Raw genomic sequence first — 19,560 nt, 5'->3', positions numbered from 1 at the left:
ACATACAGAAAAGTTGAAAGAATTTCATAGTGAACATCACCCACATTCTACAAGTTACATTTTACTATCCTTTATCACAGATTTCTTCATCTATGCTGCCCTCTATCCATTCATCATTCCATCGTATTTTTTGACATAAGTTGCAGTTATTATTCACATTTTTTACTTTTTGGTACTCAGTTTGTCCCAAATTTGGCCAGTGACCAGAGTATACAAAAATGAGGTCACGTTAATGGTTTTTACCAGGTTCCTGCTTCCAGACTACCAGAATCAGGAGTGGGGCTGAGGGTTGGCCTTCATGGCACCTCTATCTTGCCGCATTAGTGGAATGGCCTAAACAAGTGGACATTGCATGCAGCCATCAATCTCCAGCCTACCTGAGCTTGTCTGGTCTGGCACCAGAATTACATTGGAAGCTAATCTGCATTTCATCTTTTAAGTATAACTCAGGACTCTGATCATTTCTGATAGAAAAATACAACCTCTTTTAGAAAAATCGTATGACATCAGCCTCAGACAATTAAGCAGGAAGCTTAACCATCACTCATTTTCTCTTTACTTCAAGAATCTATATGAACCAGATGCCAAGTCTTATTCTTGGGCATTTTTTGACTTATCTGACTAGTAGATTTACTGGATGATAATATGGACAGAACCAGAAGTAAAACCAGGACCTCCAATGACAAAGAAAAAAAAAAGGTCCATATTCTCTCAGATGTATCCATTTATGGTGGCTTCATAAGTAAGAGATACATCAGGTGGGGAGTGGGCAGGGAAACCTTTCCCATGAGTCTGAGGAGAAAGGGGCACATTCTACTCCACAGACCAAGAGGAGATTGAACTCCGTGTTTGAAATGTATGTGACAGATGCTAAAGGACCCTCACTACATTGAGCTACTAAGTACAAGTAGAAAAAAAGAATTCGTATCTATTGCATAATTTACATCCATGGCATTGAAATTAAAGTGGTTATTGGAACTTGTCACTGGACCTTGCTGGGGTATTTTTTCCTTGTTTTTTAAAGTGTTAATAAAGATGCATATATGTTATTCTATCACTAATTAATTTTAATATTTTAATAACTGTATTTCAATATAATTGGCTTCCTTTTAACCCTATATATTTAATTTTATGTATTTTAAAACACTCTGAAACGGGTGCATCAGCTCCACCAACTGCCCTGCTTTAGGACAGTTCCCAGAAGTTGCACATAGCTTCCATCACAGTGGCAGAACTTCATCATAACCACGGGGAGTTTAGGAAATATGCCTTTTTCTGGGAAACCGTAGGCCCTGCTAAAATTCAGAGCTGTATTTCTAAAGGAAATGGGGAAGAATAGATGTTGGGGACAACTAGAAGTCTTGTCCGTAATATTATATTTTTTATTGGAGTCCGATAGCTGTTAATTAGATTCCTATTTTTTGTTGTTATTTTGGTTTTCCTTTATCCTTCCTTTCCCACTTGATTTGTCATAGACTGAAAGAGTTATCTCAACCTCTTTCTAAATGCGTCTCTAGATTTTTCTCCCAGTTTCCCTTGTTAATCGATGCCACTTGTACATAGATAGCCATCCTTCAGAGAGTGAGATTGGACCCCGACCACTGGCTTCTTTTTGGACGTGGTAATGGAATCTTTTGTCCTCTCTTCAGCCTTGATTGATTAAGATGATGGCCACTGCGTGTTTTACCTTTCTGAGTCATTTTCAGTATATGGTTGTGTTCTGTTATTCCATCTGACTCAATCAAATAGATTTGCTTGCCCTTAGCTTCTCTCATTATATTTGATGTGATTTTTTAAAAAAACTTTTCATTGGTTTGGTTTATTTTTGTTTGATTTCTTCTGAAGACATATTTTGTTTGTTTGTTTGTTTGTTTTAATGGCTCCTTTTATAACCAACTTAAGATTGTGAGTAATCACAAAATTTCTATATTTTCTACTTTCCATTATTTTATTTCCTTCTCTTCCATCACTTAATTTTAACTGACTATATATCTTTTAGTGTTTACCTTTCTATCTTAAACACTGCTACTTATAATCTCTTCCAGCTCCCAGAAATTAAAAGTTGAGGAAACTGGCATATTTATCCTACCATCAAAATTTTTGTTTCCTTCTCCTTCAAGTGGTGCTCTGACAATCTTTTCTACATTATCAGAGGTTGTAATGTTTATAATTTGTTCTGGAAACTTACTCCTTGGAGTTGTTTTGGATTTCGATTCATTAAAAAGATTCAAAACATGCTATCACTTCTTTTGCCAAAATTTCTCCATTTATCATTTGTTTCGCTGGTTCTTCCTCAAGGTGTTTCTTCAAGAAAACTCACAGAAGTCATATTCCATGAATACTTGCATGTTTAAATGTATTTTTTTCTAAATCCAATAAATAGAAACCTTCCTCTAATTTTTCTCCTTCAGGTACAGGACTCTGACTCTTTCCACTTCTCCTTATGTCTCTATCCTTAGAGGTTCCTTTTGCCTATGGCTCACAAAGATCATGAGGGGAGAATGTCATCAGTGTTCTGTAGCCCTGACTCCTTGCAGCCAACTCAAAGCTCTGTTCAGAGCATTCAGAGGTGACAGAGAATTGTTCCAGGGCAGTGTGATAACGAGTCCCAGGCTGGTCAGGTGCTTTCCTCGGCACCCAGTCTGTGAACCCACACAGCCTGGCAAGAAAAACAGGCACATCTCACGGAGAAGCAGTCTAGCCAGTGCCCATCACCTCACATTAAGGATTACGTAAACCCAAGACTTGAGCCAGAGGTTGCCTGAACCAAGAAGGTCAGAAAGATCAGAGGCTTCTGGAATACTGCCTTTGAAAATGCAACCGTTCCAAGGTAATGCTCATGCAACTTGAAAGAAAATTTTAGATAGAACTGGCCTTAAAATATTTGACATTTGTAGAGTTTTAAAATAGATAGATAGACAGACAGATAGATGGATGATAGTTAAGAGGGGGGAGGAATGATTGCAATTTGAAGAGATTAGATTCACAAAACAGATGTTGACTTTTACATGCCAACTTTCAACGAGAGGACAAAGTGGCAAAGAGGCGCCACCACCTTTGAGCGGCTGGGCCCCTGCCGCAGTAGGTGGGCCGCGTCACGCCACCTCTGGCCCGTAGCTTTGCCTCCCTCTCCTGTTCTGCCGCGGGCCCATGATGCCGCAGTACCAGACACAGGAGGAATTCAGTCACGCAGTGGAGAAACTCTACCTCACAGACCCTATGAAGCCATGTGTGGTTCTCAAATATAGGCATTCTGATGGGAGTTTGGGTATTAAAGTAACAGATGATTTAGTTTGTTTTGTGTATAGAACAGACCAAGCTCAAGATATAAAGAAGACTGAGAAATTCCACAGTCAACTAATGTGACTTATGGTGGCCAAGGAATCCCATCGGTGTTGCCATGGAAACGAACTGAATGTTTTGAAATGAAGACTGTCATGTTCTTAGGAAGTAAATATCTTTTGAATTTGAGAAAGTGTTGGGACAGAAAACACTTTATGTAACTCAGTGGGCTATTCAGAAGCCAAGAGATCATTTTTTTAATGTTTACTTTAGAGGGCTAGGAATGTAAATGCTTTCAGTTAGAAAGCCTTTATTTAGTTTTGGAAATGGAACAAGGAATGCCTCTATCTTGGAAACTTTTTGAAGATTGTTTGATGTTAGGCAAAATAAAAACTTACTCTCTGGTAAGTTTGTAACAGTAATTTGAAAATGAGATATCAAGAAAAGCCAATTCTTCCTTAAATTTAGTTAATCTGTCTTTAAAAGAAAATTAAATGTAACCAGATTGATATATTTCTTTTGGAGCATAAATTTTGTGCTGTTGATGACCAGCAAATACAAAATTTGGTAACTGGAATTAACTGTGCACAGCAGTATAGCTGATTATATATGGTAGTGTAGTCTCTATATCTAAAAATAACTATGAAAAAAAGTATGCTTTACCTTAAACTTTACAAATTTAAACTATATATTTTGTTTTGTTTTATTTTTATAAATTTATTTATTTATTTTTGGCTGCGTTGGGTCTTCATTGCTGCATGCAGGCTTTCTCTAGTTGCAGCAAGCAGGTGCTATTCTTCGTTGCCGTGCAAGGGCTTCTCATTGCAGGGGCTTCTCATTGCGGTTGCTTCTCTTGTAGCGGAGCATGGGCTCTAGGTGCGTGGGCTTCAGTAGCTGTGGCACGCAGGCTCAGTAGTTGTGGCTCGCGGGCTCTAGAGCGCAGGCTCAGTAGTTGTGGTGCGTGGGCTTAGTCGGTCCACGGCATGTGGGATCTTCGAGGACCAGGGCTCAAACCTGTGTCCCCTGCATTGGCAGGCAGATTCTTAACCACTGTGCCACCAGGGAAGTCCCTGGGTTTTTTTTTTTAACATCTTTATTGGGGTATAATTGCTTTACAATGGTGTGTCAGTTTCTGCTGTATAACGAAGTGAATCAGCTATACATATACATATATCCCTATATCTCCTCCCTCTTGCATCTCCCTCCCACCCTCCCTATCCCACCCCTCTAGGTGGACACGAAGCACAGAGCTGATCTCCCTGTGCTATGTGGCTGCTTCCCACTAGCTATCTATTTTACATTTGGTAGTGTATATATATCCATGCCACTACATCTGCATCTTTATTCCTGTCCTGCCCCTAGGTTCTTCAGAACCATTCTTTTTTTTTTTTTAGATTCCATAAACTCTATTTTTCAATATAAGGGATTCATCATATCATTAACTTGTTGAGCAAAGACTTACTCTGAATCTAATTTTCAGTGCTCAGAAACATCTACCATTACTTTAAATGCATGAACAGAATGCTCACTAATGGATTGAAACAACCATATTACACAAATATATGCCACATATTTGCCATCTACATTTTCTCAGAAGGGCTAAGGATTATTTGAACTGTTAAATTTTTGCATACCTCTACGACAGCCCAACCCATTTCTCTCATTACTTAATCAAGGTGTTAAGCATGACCGTCACAACTGTTCTCCATTAAACCAAAAATATGATATTATTTGATATTTATCTTATATTTATAACTTGAATTTTACCACCTAAATATAATGTTCACATGTTGATTCCTACATTAAAATATTTTTTGTTAGGAATTTGTGTGTTAACCAACGTTTTAACATGGAAAGTTCCGTTAGCCATATGAATTTTGGCATGTTTCAGAGAGATCGGTAAATAAAATATTACATGAATAAAAAAAAAAAAGGACAAATTGACTAAATGCCCCAGAGCAAGCAAGCAAGTAGCAAACTAAACCATAAAATTAACCTAAAAGTCAATGAGTACTTACTGTGTGTGGCACCAGACTGATCACACAGCCCCGCTAGGTAGGTAAAGAAAGCTATGTTCCCATGTAATAGGGTATGAGGCCTCAAGAAAGTAAGGCTGGGGCTTCCCTGGTGGCGCAGTGGCTGAGAATCTGCCTGCCAATGCAGGGGACATGGGTTCGAGCCCTGGTCTGGGAAGATCCCACATGCCACGGAGCAACTAGGCCCATGAGCTACAACTACTGAACCTGTGTGTCTGGAGCTTGTACTCCACAACAAGAGAGGCCGCGACAGTGAGAGGCCCGCGCACCGCGATGAAGAGTGGCCCCCGCTTGCCGCAGCTAGAGAAAGCCCACGCACAGAAACGAAGACCCAACACAGCCAAAAATAAATAAAAAAATAAAATTTAAAAAAACAAAAACAAAAGAGAAAGTAAGGCTGGATTTGAACCCAGGTATGACCATGGAACCCAAGATTTTTATCACAATGCAGCACCAATTCATATAGATAATTTACCAATATTCCAAGAAGCAGTCATCTAAGATTTATGTTAAGTCACTGCCTGTGATCTCTTTATATCGCATTTTGGAATTTTAAGTTATTATTTGAGGCTGTTGTCCTAGTCTAGTTCCATTCCATGTTCAGAGAAATGGATACAGAAAGGTTAGATCACTTGAAGAAGCTCAGGAAAGCAACTGAAACTGAAGATGTATTACTAACACCTTCACTTAGACATTTAAGGCTTAGAATATTAAAACATAAGGTAACCTTCTTAAAGAAATAGAGAAAGTAGTTCCGTGCTAGTCCTGTACCACTTGTAGAGACACAGCTTTATCTGTTATTTTAAGTTTGAGAGCCCTTTTTCCATTCATTCAGAAACAGTCCTTGAGCACTTCTATGCCTGGCACTGTGCTGAGCACACAGTATTCAGCAGAGAACAGAGAACAAAGTATCTGCCTTCTCAGCTTAGAGTCCAGGGGGTAAAATACAGATTTACACAGTGCCAAGTCCAAATGACAGTTTGACAGTTGACTTTGACCCAAAGGCCAGTTTTGTTGCTGGCCTTGGGACTTTGACATCCATGGCAACATTTAAGGCCTGCCTTGGTCTCAGAATGCACCACATTGATTGCTTCTGTTACTGAATTAAACACAAGGCCTCCGTCTTGGGGCAGCCAAACCAAAGCCCCCTTGGCTCAGTCAGGGAGTTCTTTCCTACCTGGGCTCATGCTGCCAATAATGAAACTGAGTTTGGTGCAAGCCAGATGGGCTTTTATTCTATAGCCAGAGAATGGAGAAGGGGAACTCATGCTCTAAAGGCACCTTCTCCCTGGAGGGAGTGAGTAAGGGAATTCCAAGGGTTAGGAGGCAGACAGGTCATCAGGCTCTAGGAAAGGATGGAGATATCCAAGGGCAGCTGGGGCATGCGCAGCCTTCCACACTCCTTTGCACACGGCATGAATTGTGCCTAGCAGAGTACAAATCCCTGCTTCGGGCGGAGATCTTAGCACGGTAATGGAGCAAAGGTAACTCTTGATACCTCCAGGTTTCATCTGTGCAGGCGCCTTCCTGCGGTCAAGTCAGAGCCAGCTCTGGGGTGTTGACCACTGCATATCTCTCAAAGCATGTATCTCTCACAGGACAGCTGCAAAGCACCTCTGCCAAACACCAGGTACTTTTGAAACAAACACAGAGATAGATCAGGCAAGTGTCCTTCAGCTCTCAAGAGACGGTATAGAAACACAGAGATAAATCAAGGCAAGGAAAGTGGTGACCCTTAGTCCACTTTGTCCACTATCTGGTTTTACTGTGGGCCTTTGTGGCAACCTGTTGATTAAAACACAACTAGCCTGCATGGCTAAAACCCAGTTTCTACGCCTGGGGCCTGGGCTGCATAGCATAGATGACACTTCCAGGAAGTTTGCATTAAAGGTGTACAAAGATGTGAAAATAGATACACACACACACATACATATGTAGAAAATTAAATAAACAACTTTTATCACCAATCTAATCTATGCTGGCAGTATAAAGCCCTCCACCCAAGGTATATTATCCCCCTAGAACTCGCCAGGTAATGCTAAGCCCTAGAACGAATTAAAGAACTTCACAGCGACTTCCCGGGATCCTTGTCAACATCCCTTTGCCAGCTGGGAAATGCCCATCTTTCATAAACCTATATGCTCCACGTCCAACCAAAGGTTAGGATCAAAGTCTACTTGGGTGAAGGTTTCCGTCCTTGCCCCAGGTCTCAAAGCCCAGCTGTGCCCCCTCAGCAAGGTCAGTCACCCAGTCAGAACACACGGGGCCAGAGCAGCTTCTATAAGGAAGGTGGAAAGAAAGGCCCCCCTGGCACAGTGATGCTGAGTCTTGGCAGAGAAACCGCGGCCAAGAAATGGAAGCCACATTGTTCAATCAGGGCCACAATGGGAGGGAGAGACCAAGTGAGTGGAGCAGGCACAGTTAGAAGAAGAAAGAATGTCAAACTCATCATGGAGACATGACCTGCCCACAAATGCAGGAGTGCCCATTCGTGTTATTTAAAGGGCACAGTTGACTTAGAACCAGTCTACGGGGTCAGAAGGCCACCGAGCTGGCATGAGAAATGACCACCAGAACCTAAATAGAGTTTAAAAGTCGCCACAAGCCTTTCTGGAATCTTCAGCACCTCTGTCATTTCTACTCTTGTCTAGAGTCCAAATCAGGCTTTCTTAATTGAAAGGGAATTCAATCTGTAGGTACACTACTATGTCTTTAGACATTCCCAAGGCCAAAGGGTCTTGGCCCAAGGGCCAAACTCTATGAGTACAATATGGCCTGCAGTTGGACAGTCTGAGTTCAGATTCCATCTCATCTACTTCTGGTTGTGCAACCTGAGTCAAGTAATCTTCTCTTTGCCTTAGTTTCCTCATCTATAAAAAGAGGGATCCTGGTACCCACCTCACAGGACTCTTAGGATCAGATTTCTTTCTTTTTTTCTTTTTTTTGGCTGTGAGGGGTCTTCATTGCTGCACACGGGCTTTCTCTAGTTGCAGCGAGCAGGGGCTACTCTTCATTGTGGTGCGTGGGCTTCTCATTGCGGTGGCTTCTCTTGTTGTGGAGCACGGGCTCTAGGCTCGCGGGCTTCAGTAGTTGCAGCACTCAGGCCCTAGAGCACGTGGGCTTCAGTAGTTATGGACGTGGACTCAGTAGCTGCAGCACACAGACTCTAGGGTGGGCGGGCTCAGTAGTTGTGGCGCACAGGCTTAGTTGCTCCACGGCATGTGGGATCTTCCCAGACCAGGGATCGAACCTGTGTCCCCTGCATTGGCAGGCGGATTCTTAACCACTGCGCCATCAGGGAAGTCCGGGATCAAATACTGATACAAAACATTGCAAAGGGTTTCCTGATGTGTCTTGTACCTAATAAATATTATGTAAGTTTAGGTGCACATAAAAGCAAAAACCGAAAGTAATAAGGGAGAATTTTGTTTCCTGCAGGTAAGTCAGGAGGTGGTAGCACAGCTCAAGGTTTTCAGGGGCTCAAACCCCCCGCCCCCCAGTTTACCATTTTGACATCACCAGGATGGGGCCCGCATGTTCATGTCCCAGCTGGAACCATCCACACACCAGGCAGTAGGACAGACAAGAAGATAGAAGGGACAAAGAGGACCTGCCAGCCATCTCTTAAGGAGCGACCCCAAGCTGCCCCACTCAGGGCTCCACTTCTATTTACATTTCATTGGCCAGAACCTAGTTAAAAGGGAAGCCTAGAATCATAGCCTTCATTCTGGGTGGCGATGTGTTCAGCTAAAATTCTATAGAAGGGGACCCCCTCCACAAATAGATGGCGGGGGAGGGTGATTTCAGTTTTCAGAACTTCTATGTTCTAGAAGTTATATGGTTTAGAAACTGAATGAAAGGAAGAAATTAATTAAAAAGGCCTCTGTCCACCTGTACCCCCTGGAACAGCCACTGTAGATCTATAGTTGCTCGAACACCATGGAAATGCAAGATCAGAAAGACAGGTAGGGGGCTTCCCTGGTGGCGCAGTGGTTAAGAATCCGCCTTCCAGTGAAGGGGACACAGGTTCAAGCCCCGGTCCGGGAAGATCCCACATGCCGCCGAACAACTAAGCCCATGCGCCACAACAACTGAGCCCGTGCTCTAGAGCCCACGACCTACAACTACGGAAACCCACGCACTTAGAGACCCTGTTCCGCGACAAGAGAAGCCACCACAATGAGAAGCCCGTGCACTGCAACGAAGAGTAGCCCCCACTCGCCGCAACCAGAGAAAGCCCACACCCAGCAACGAAGACCCAACACAGCCAGAAATAAACACATAAATAAATAAATTTATTTAAAAAAAAAGACAGGTAGGGAAAAAAACCCAGGCACCGTGTACTCCTGGCTCAAGGATCTGCCTCCAGAGGGAGCCCAGTGCAAGATCATACCCTTAGGACACTCAGCCACTAACACTAAGTAGAGAAATTAAAAGTGGTGTGCTGTAAATTGCTTAGAAATACTCATACATGACACCCACAATGTTGTTACCCATTCGGTGGACAGGTGTGCCCTCAGAATACAGTCATGGTTATAGGAGTCCGGTGTACTAAGTTATCTATTAATCTGAATTGCTAAATAGATGGAAAGAAACAATGAGCTAAGAAGTAATTATGGGCCACCTGTTATATAGCTCCCACGACTCCAGTTTAAAAAGAAGCAGAGATATAGGTGTTTTAAGGGTCATTTTTCAGGCACCAATTAACACCCACAAACACCCCAATTGTTTCTATTGGAAATCCTCAGCCGGGAGATATTGTTCTTCTGAAAACACTAAAAAGCCCAAGCACGGGGGCTTCCCTGGTGGCACAGTGGTTAAGAACCCGCCTGCCAATGCAAGGGACATGGGTTCGAGCCCTGGTCCAGGAAGATCCCACATGCCACAGAGCAACTAAGCCCGTGTGCCACAACTACTGATCCTGCGCTCTAGAGCCCCCGAGCCACAACTACTGAAGCCCTGTGCCGCAACTACTGAAGCCCGCGCGCCTAGAGCCCATGCTCCGCAACAAGAGAAGCCACCGCAATGGGAAACCCGCGCACCACAACGAAGACCCAACGCACCGCAACGAAGACCCAATGCAGCCAAAAATAAAAATAAATAAAATAAATAAATCCAAAAAAAAAGCCAAAGCATGTAATCTAACAGAGGTAAAACAATCCCATTAATGTTACAAATACATCCATAGGTGCTCTTGTTGCCGCTTATGCCCACCCCCACGCCAACCCTCCCCCCCCTTCCTCTTTCATTAACTTTAAAAAGGACAGCTCCACCCTCTTGTTCCACAAGGAAGTCTCAGATTCTGCCACCAGGTGGCAGGAATAATCAGCACCAAGAAGCTGAAGCTCTTGGAACCAGAAAATGTCAGGATTCTGGAAGGGACCATGAGAACAAGTCGAAAGTATGTTGTCTAGATGGGTGGACGGAGGGGTAGGAAGATATGACCTGCCCAGGGTCACGTGTAATTAGGGACCTAAAGGACCAAGCCCCCTCTGTTACCTGTGTCCTGTTTTTCCACCAACTCTTGCTGGGTTTTATTTTTAACTTTTTATTAAGCAAATTTTCAGCACCCATGAAAGTAGGAATAGTAAAGGGAGTCCCTAAGTGCCCATCAGCCAGCTTCAGCAATTAGCAACACTTTGTCATCTTTCCACACTATATGTATTGTCCCCCACATACCTCTATATTTTGTTTTTTGGGGTTTTAAAAAATTTATTTATTTACTTATTTATTTTTGGCTGCGTTGGGTCTTCATTGCTGCGCACGGGCTTTCTCTAGTTGCGGCGAGCGGGGGCTACTCTTCGTTTCCGTGCACGGGCTTCTCATTGCGGTAGCTTCTCTTGTTGCGGAGCATGGGCTCTAGGCCCATGGGCTTCAGTAGTTGTGGCTCGTGGGCTATAGAGTGCAGGCTCAGTAGTTGTGGCGCACGGGCTTAGCTGCTCCATGGCACATGGGATCTTCCCTGGACCAGGGCTCGAACCCGTACCCCCTGCATTGGCAGGCAGATTCTTAACCACTGCACCACCAGGGAAACCCCATACCACTATATTTTGATACCAAGTATCCAGAGGTACTACACTGCACTAGATAATGCAACGTTAAAGTCACCTTGGTTCACTAATTCAACAAACAATCGTTAGTATCTGCTATGTGCAAGGAACTGGGCTAAAGTAAGGTATGAGCACTTGTAACACAATAAAGCTGTTTGGCCACAAAACTTTTATGCATAAATCATATGTGTGCAGGAAGTTAGACTTTATTCACATTTATACACTCTTGTGTTTCAGTAAATGGAACACGTAATACAAGTTGGAATTGCATTTTTTTCCCTAGATCTGTGGGGCCAGCCAGAGATTTAAATTTAAAATCAAACTCATACACTTGTTCCTTTTTCAAGGACATGGTCACAGCCAACAGGGCTAGCAGGGAATATGTCCTGAAAAGATATAGACACCTACCCGACACTGTTTATCTATCTGTTGCCTTACTTGGAATGAAGTACCATATAAAATGTCTAGTTGGGCTGAGATGGGAGAAAGATTGGACCCACCCAAAATAGGTAAAAGATAAATGAACCAGGTATTTGTCACATTTGGAAAAAGCGGTGGGGGGTCAGGATACCCATCCAAGAGCAAACCCTACTCAGTTTATTAAAGAAAAATCACAAAAAGTAAAAATAAAATTGGTCTCACAAAAGAAGCCATTTTTTTTCTTATGCTCATTACTACCAGAGAATGCTGGCAACCAAACAAAACACATTTTAACATCTCATAGATCCAACATCTAAGAATAAAATGATCAAGGATCCGGCCCATGGTTTACTCTATTTTGTTTTGTTTTATAATTTGAAAGTCTGTGTGATGTGTTCAAAAGGAGGTTGGAAACCAACATGCTTATCTCAGCTCTGCTTATTAGAAAGTTACATGGCCTAGACCCAGCAACTTTGTTCCGTTCTGTCTTCCTCAAGTTGGACCACACCAATCTTATCTGTCATAACAACACAAACCAAAATCATCCATGTTTCAGATATAAACAATGACCTTCAGTACAACACATGCATTTTTCAGGTCATCACGGTACTGGCTGAACCATGCTTTATCTTTAAATCTTGTCATATAAGGAACTGCTAATATTTTATAATTTTGCAGGATAGCAGAGAGAATATGGCAAGCTCAGGGCAGGAGAACTTAGCCTGGGCTTGGAGAAAGTCACGTAGTTCTGTTTGGCTGGGTGTCCCTTCATGGTTCCTGCAAGGGGAGCAGAGTGAGATAAATGAGCTTGATCGTGCAGCCCTGAACCATGCCAAGGAGTGTGCAACTGACTCCGCAGGCCAGGAGACTCACTTTATTATGGAGGAAGAGTAACGAAGAAGGAATATAGACAGATCTGGAGGAAAGAAAGATCAGAAGCAGAAAACTGACCAAGAACATGTTTAATCAAAGAAGTGAAATAATGCAAAACATTTAGGCATTTGTTAGTCTTGTACTTAAAGCATTCATATCTTTAAGGAAAAAAATATAAGTGAAATATGTGATCCAAATTTTCAACTAAAATTTATTTTTGGTATCAACCACCATATGTACTGTAAGATCATATTAGAAAACAGAAAGATTTAGGGATTTCCCTGGTGGTCTAGTGGTTAGGACTCCGTGTTGCTGTTGCAAGGGGCACAGGTTAAATCCCTGGTCAGGGAACTAAGATCTCACAAGCCACGTGGCCCAAAAAAGGAACACAAAAGGATTTACATTTCTAGATTGAGATAATTTTCTTCTTCCTTATGTGGCTTCTACAGACAGTAAATTGTCAAAATTTTTCAAAATCATCTGTGTTTCTTTATGTGCCAAGCTTCCCTGGTTCTTTCTTTAATCAGCTGACTCATCTAAACACCTCATCTTTGCCATCCCATCCCTCAAAAGTCTTTGGGTATCATTCATTGAAAGAACATTTGTTTTGTGGCTCTGAAATGTTATTTTTGCAATCTGTATTTTTTCCTAGTATGATGACGACTGCTTTGAAAACCAGAACACATCAGGAAATGACAACTCACTAAGGAGTAGAGTTGTGCAAAACAGAGAGCAAGAAAATGGCAAACAGGTACGGCTGGAAAGCAGTGAGTGAATCTATCACCACGTTAACTACTGTGCAACAGCTATGGGGACAGAAAGCATGGCACTCAGCTGGCACTCAGAGGAATAAGTTAAATGGTAATTTGAGTGTGTAAGGCAGTCATGAGGAAAACACACATGCCCAAACAAAGATTTTGTGTTTATACAACTGTGCTCAGAGTTCTCTGATGAGAAGAGTACCCAGGCTTGCTCTGACACTTCACTATTACTATTAGATTCCAAACTCCATCCCAAGGCAGAAAGCACTGGCTTCAGCAGATAACATCTCAATTTTAAAATAAATGAGGCAGAAAAGAGTAAGGTTCTAAGACATGGTTCTAAAACTATGTGCATCACACCCTACAGTTCCTCAGCGACATCTAAGTGTACACAGCAAGCCGAGGTGCTCTGTGACAATGCCACCTCTTATTTCTTTTCTATATTGAATTCTGGGTAGGATCTCATTTTTTTGTTTGTTTGCCTGAAAATATCTTTATTATGTGTTCCCTTTTGATGGATATTTTCACTGAGTATAGATTTATTTTTAATTAAAAAAAATTTTAATGAAGTAGAGTTGGTATACAATATTACATAAGTTACAGGTGTAAGGATCTCATTTGAAGACAGCCTTCTGCTAAAAAGGGAGCAAATTGCCCATCTATATCACCCTTTAAAAAGTAATTTTGGGTGCATATTCTGGGGGGAGTTTGCTCATGATAAAAGAATAACTTATTTGAAGTAGAAAATTTGAAATATTATTGCAGCAAAATTTGGAAGACAAAAAGTGACCTAATGACCTGTAGTTCCAGCAAACAAACAAACAAACAAACAAATCAGTGCCTAACATAATAGAATATAGCTCACTTTAATATAAGTACATATACATCAATAGGCACATGTCACATATATTAGGATCATGCTTTCATATTATTGGGTCATTGCCTATTTCATTTAATATATTGTAAAAAGTGTTCATATCACTAAGTAGTCTTCAACCAAAAAAAGAGAAAACAATACTTCTTTTCACACAAAAACCTGCACATGGGTGCTTATAGCAGCTTGATTCATAATTGCCAAAACCTGGAAGCAACCAAGATGTCCTTCAGTAGGCGAATGGATAAATAAACTGTGGTCCATCCAGGCAATGAAATATTATTCAGCACTGAAAACAAATGAGCTATCAAGACATGAAAAGACATGGGGGAGCATTACATGTGTATTACTAAGTCACAGAAGCAATCTGAAAAGGCTGCATACTGTATGGTCCCAGATGATGTTCTGGAAAAGGCAAACTGTGGAGACAGTAAAAAGATCACTGGCTGCCAAGATGGGAGGGAGGGGTGGATGGGCACAGAGGAGTTTTAGGGCAGTGAAAACACTCTGTATGATACTATGACAGTTGATGCATGTTATTAAATGCTTGTCCAAACCCAGAGAATATAGGACACCAAGAGTGAGCCCTAATGTAAACTACAGACTTTGTCGGTTCATCATTTGTAACAAACGTACCACTCTGGTGGGGAAGTCAATAATGGGGAAGGCTGCATGGGGTTGGGGGCGGGCGGAAAAGTATGGGAAATCTCTGTACCTTCCTCTCAATTTTGCTATGAACCTAAATAAAACTGCTCTTAAAAGTCTTTTTTTTTAATTGTTTCACCAAAAAAAGTCAAAAACAAAAAATTAGGTATTATTGTAAACAGAAATATGAAGACTGAGGAGTAGCCACTAGATTTGGCAACAATGGTCCTTAGGTGACCTTGGCAGGTGACCTTAGCAGAAGCCATCTCAGACGTAGACGTCTGGTCACAGTGGCTTGAAAAGTGAGCAGGATGTGAAGGAATGTCACCAAAAGTAAGGGCAATTCTTTCAAGTGGTTTGGCTGTGAAGGGAAGGAGGGAGGGTAGATGTCCCATGGTTGTAGGGTCAAGAAGGTTTTGTTGTTGTTTTATTTTGTTTTAAAGATGAGAAAGGGTTAAAAACCAAAAAAGAAAACAATAGGAATGCTAGACATTCCATATAGTAGGTAACTTGGGACAATTTCGCTCTAAGAAAATAATAATTATGATCATTTAAATCAAAAATTTACCAAACTTTGACTATTGGCCAAGCTTGGTGTTAGGTGGGAAAAAATGAGAAAGGCTTCTCTGTACTCCTGACCTTTGCAGCTACAGCTTGGATTCAGCTGGTCTCTATTACAGTCATCCCATCACCTTCCTTGTACCTGAGGCCCAGCCCACAACAGGAAGGCAGCCTAAGTCAGGAGTACAATGGGAGTTTGGTATCAAAGGACTATATGATCTTTGAGGATCCTTTCAGCTCAGAGACACGCTAATAACTAATTTCTTTTCTTGGGGGGGATGGGGGGGTGGGTTAAAGTAAAGAGAATTGAAGGTCTCATGGGATCTGACAAAAAGCTAGAGCTGAGATTTGGCATTATACCTCTTAGGGCATGTTCAAAACTGCTCCACATCTACCAGCTTCCTCCCAGACTTCCCTTGCCTTTGCTTACAATAGCTGGACCAGTTTGAGGCATTATTGCAAAATGATGAGACGCAGGAAATCCTCTCCACCATCACAAGAATAGGATGGGTCATGGATATTTCAAAGCTAAACAGTACCTAGAAAGATTGTCCATAAAAGATAGCCCGGGTATATACTTCACTCAGTCAGTTAGAGCAAGTACTAGCTGAGTAAGGGAAATATTTCCCTTTAACCCAACTGATAGAAGAACCCTAGTTCCCAAGGGTAGTTTAACAGCTCTTGAAGATGCTGAGCTACTGTTCATATCTGCAGGCCAAGCCTTGGGCTGCCAGGAAAATAAAACCAGCCTTAGTCTCAGTCCTTTGGAAAGTGGGGCTGGCAGAGAATTAAGGAAGATTTGTGCAGCCTCTGGTATTAACTTCATTTAGCACTTGCCTGAAAACAGAGCGGGAGTTGAATGTAGAGACAGGAACTAAAAGCAGAGATATTAGCCCTCTCCCTGAAGAAATGGAGAAAATACCAATGGCTCCTTCTGAAGTAAAGGGAGAAATGTATGATTTTTTGTGGATTTTTTGTGACAAGGGGGAAAATGTCTGTGCATAGATAATTGGAGACATCATCTTGCAAAATAATTTAAAAGGACCTTTTGGGAAAATTTCCTAGCCAAAATTCTGAGCAAAAGAGATCAGAGTCCATTGTGCTCAGGATTCTCATCATTCCATCTCTGTTCCAATGTCTGATTTTGAGGGTGAAGAGCAAGTGACCATTGAGCAGGATTCTCCAAGAAATGATGAAGATGAGGATGACCAAGAGACGCATCAAAAAGGGTACAGGTTTATACCATAGAAATAACCACATTTACCTCCTCAACACAGTGGTTTTGACACTTTTTAAATTCTCATCTAATTTTTAACATTAATTATGATTTATCAGAGATGGTCACCACCAATCTCCCCTCCCTACTACCCACCCAACACCATTTTCAGAAAAAGTAATGGAGCTCTAGAATAATCAACGTGGTAAATTCAAACTGCTAATGTCCTGGGAACCCAATATCCAGGACAATCTTCTAATTAAAGCTGTGAATTGCCAACTAATTGCTCCAGTCTATACAAAAGTAGTTAATTCATCTTCACAATGTTCAATCAATAAGCAATTGATTTCTCAAAATCCAATTCACTTTAAATCCCAACAAATTTGCTCTTACCTTGTCATATCATAATGTTGCAAGTCCTTATCTCCCATTAGCAGGAGAGACAAATTATTATTTTTATTCTTTGGATCAGAAAAATGAAGCTCAGAGAAGTGACTTAGCCAAGGTTAGTGGAACAAAGCTAATTTAAATTTCAGCTTCTGATTCCCAGTCCAAGATTGTCTGGTACTCTATCATAACATGAAAGTATTTGTAAATTTTCTAAATTCCTATTTAAATTTGGTGTAAATTCCTAAGTCTCTGAGGGACTTTATTTTTATGTATCAGAAGATAGACTCGGCCAGAATTAGGATCAAAAACTCTTGTCACATATACATCATCAAGAATATTTGCCACCTTGGAAACCTGAACTTAGTTTCATCCTTTGTTTTACTTTATGAATCTCTGATCCTGGGGGCTGAGAGCTTCTCTTGGGTGGTCAGAGGTACTCAGGTTTCATCCGTGTTAATGGATGGAAAACAACCACCAGGAGATTGGGAGTTGTTCAGCCTAGATAACCAAATGGCCAAAGCAACTATTTCTAGCTACAGTACTTCCTTTTATGAAGTGTCAAATTGCACTATATACATTCCTTGCCATTAAAAAATCTGATAAATTCAACTTAAAGTAGATGGACGTGCCCTGTTACATGCTGCCTTCCAACGCTGCTACTTTATAACACTATATCCACAGCTGAGGATAATGCATCAGCAGCCTTTCCTAAATTAGACCATGAAAAATTTAAGTCTTTACTATACTTATATTCCCTCAATATGTTCTAGAACAGTGTTTCTAATTCTCAGTACGCATATTCACACACATACATAAGACAAAATTTTCATGAAATAATGCCTGTCGTCACTATGTATGATACACTCTGAGATGTCCTATGCTTTTGTTTAAGGATGATCATCATGCACAGTGTGACTGACTTCGCAACCCACTAATGGGTCCCAACTCACAGTTATAAACTATTGTTCCAGAAAAGCAATACGCACTACCACTTCATTTAGCTAAGAATTCGACACAGGCCTGCCAGTCACTCTTAATGCCCATGGTGCTGGTGTTGGGCTCACAGACATCTATTCTCCACAAAGTTATGGTCAGTTAAGGCTTCATAACAAAATACAATCAAAGGAGACAGTAGGAATAAGTCGCAGGGGAATGCCCCTGTTTGACGAAATGCAAGAAGGCTTTGTAGAAGCAAAGGGCTTGAGCTGTGCCCTGAAACGTGAAGGGGGCTGAGATTTGGACACAGGGGCATGACTGCTGGAGGGAAGGGAACTGGAGGTGTTCACCAAGGGGACGGGAGCTCCCAGCAGGGGCTGAGTCCTTTGAGATCCTGGGGATTGAGAATCTTCTATATAGGAGAAGGGGTTGTTTTAGAAATCCTGTCCAGTGGCCTGGAAGTGGTCATGATTAAATGTGTGAGTAAATTCCTTCCATTTGGCCTCAAGTGGGAGAATGAAGGCACATTGAGCAAAGAGACATGTGCAGGGAAGCCAGGTTTCAGAGTAAGTGGAGGGCCTGGGGGGGCAACCGGGAGCACCCAGGAGAAGGAAGGACAGTTGCTATGGGTACAGGCCTGTGGCCTCTCCAGACTCCCTCACTGGTGGACAACATCCTCCCCAGAAGAAGTGATCAGATGCACACGTGGCTCACACACCACACACTGCCCTGTAACAAAGCTCTGGGCAGAAACAAATACACCAACAATTCCAGAACGTTCTGAAAAAGCTATATGAGAACCCATTGGTTAACGGTCCTCAAATCCGCGAAATTCTACTTTACATGTAAGCATCCTGTGAAGTCCGTCAGCCTCCTGCTAAACAGGGTGGTGACTGAGGACAGGGAATCTCCAGCTTGCTCACACTTTGGGAACCAGAAGGGAGAACCAGAAGGGATGAGAGTTCATTGGATTTTTTGGGGGGGGCTGCGTTGGGTCTTCAATGCTGCGCGTGGGCTTTCTCTAGTTGCAGCGCGCAGGGGCTACTCTTCGTTGCGGTGGCTTCTTTTGTTGCGGAGCATGGGCTCTAGGAGCGAGGGCTTCAGTAGTTGTGGTGCATGGACTTAGTTGCTCCGAAGCATGTGGGATTTTCCCGGACTAGGGCTCAAACCCGTGTCCCCTGCATTGGCAGGCGGATTCTTAACCACTGCGCCACCAAGGAAGTCCCCATTGGAATTTTCTTTTTTAAGTCAACATTTACATGAGAGCTTACAAGCTAATGGAGGCCCTCCTAGCACAGTGAGAAACACTCTCGTCCTATGGTTTATTCTCAGCTTTCGGTTAGTTATCCTGTCCCCTGCTTTATTTCCAGGAGCATGTTTTCTGCATCTCTGTAATTCCTCAGGGCTTTGGCACATCCATTCAGCAAAGGTTAGCAAGCCATGGCTGATTTTAGTCTAAAATGAAATGAGTTTCTTATTTCTATTTTGTAGGACACATACTTCATGAATGTGTTTG

At 42.0% G+C, this 19,560-nt stretch overlaps 2 protein-coding genes across 2 annotated transcripts in view; one reads left to right on the top strand and one right to left on the bottom strand.

Moving 5' to 3' along the window:
* RMI1 (RecQ mediated genome instability 1) overlaps window positions 1–19,560 on the bottom strand; it is a 288,866-nt gene that overhangs the window by 1,181 nt on the left and 268,125 nt on the right. The gene's annotated exons all lie outside the window — the stretch shown is intronic.
* The window catches only part of SLC28A3 (solute carrier family 28 member 3), a 57,568-nt gene that overhangs the window by 14,536 nt on the left and 23,472 nt on the right, over window positions 1–19,560 (top strand). Inside the window, exons 2-3 of the mRNA XM_060014963.1 lie at window positions 13,314–13,412; window positions 16,652–16,731. Of these exons, the coding sequence (XP_059870946.1) occupies window positions 13,314–13,412; window positions 16,652–16,731 (179 nt within the window). The remainder of the gene's footprint in view (window positions 1–13,313; window positions 13,413–16,651; window positions 16,732–19,560) is intronic.

The sequence above is a fragment of the Delphinus delphis genome, chromosome 6 (assembly GCF_949987515.2).
Source record: "Delphinus delphis chromosome 6, mDelDel1.2, whole genome shotgun sequence".
In the NCBI taxonomy this organism is placed as follows: Eukaryota; Metazoa; Chordata; class Mammalia; order Artiodactyla; family Delphinidae; genus Delphinus; species Delphinus delphis.
This window is presented reverse-complemented; position numbering and strand designations above follow the sequence as displayed.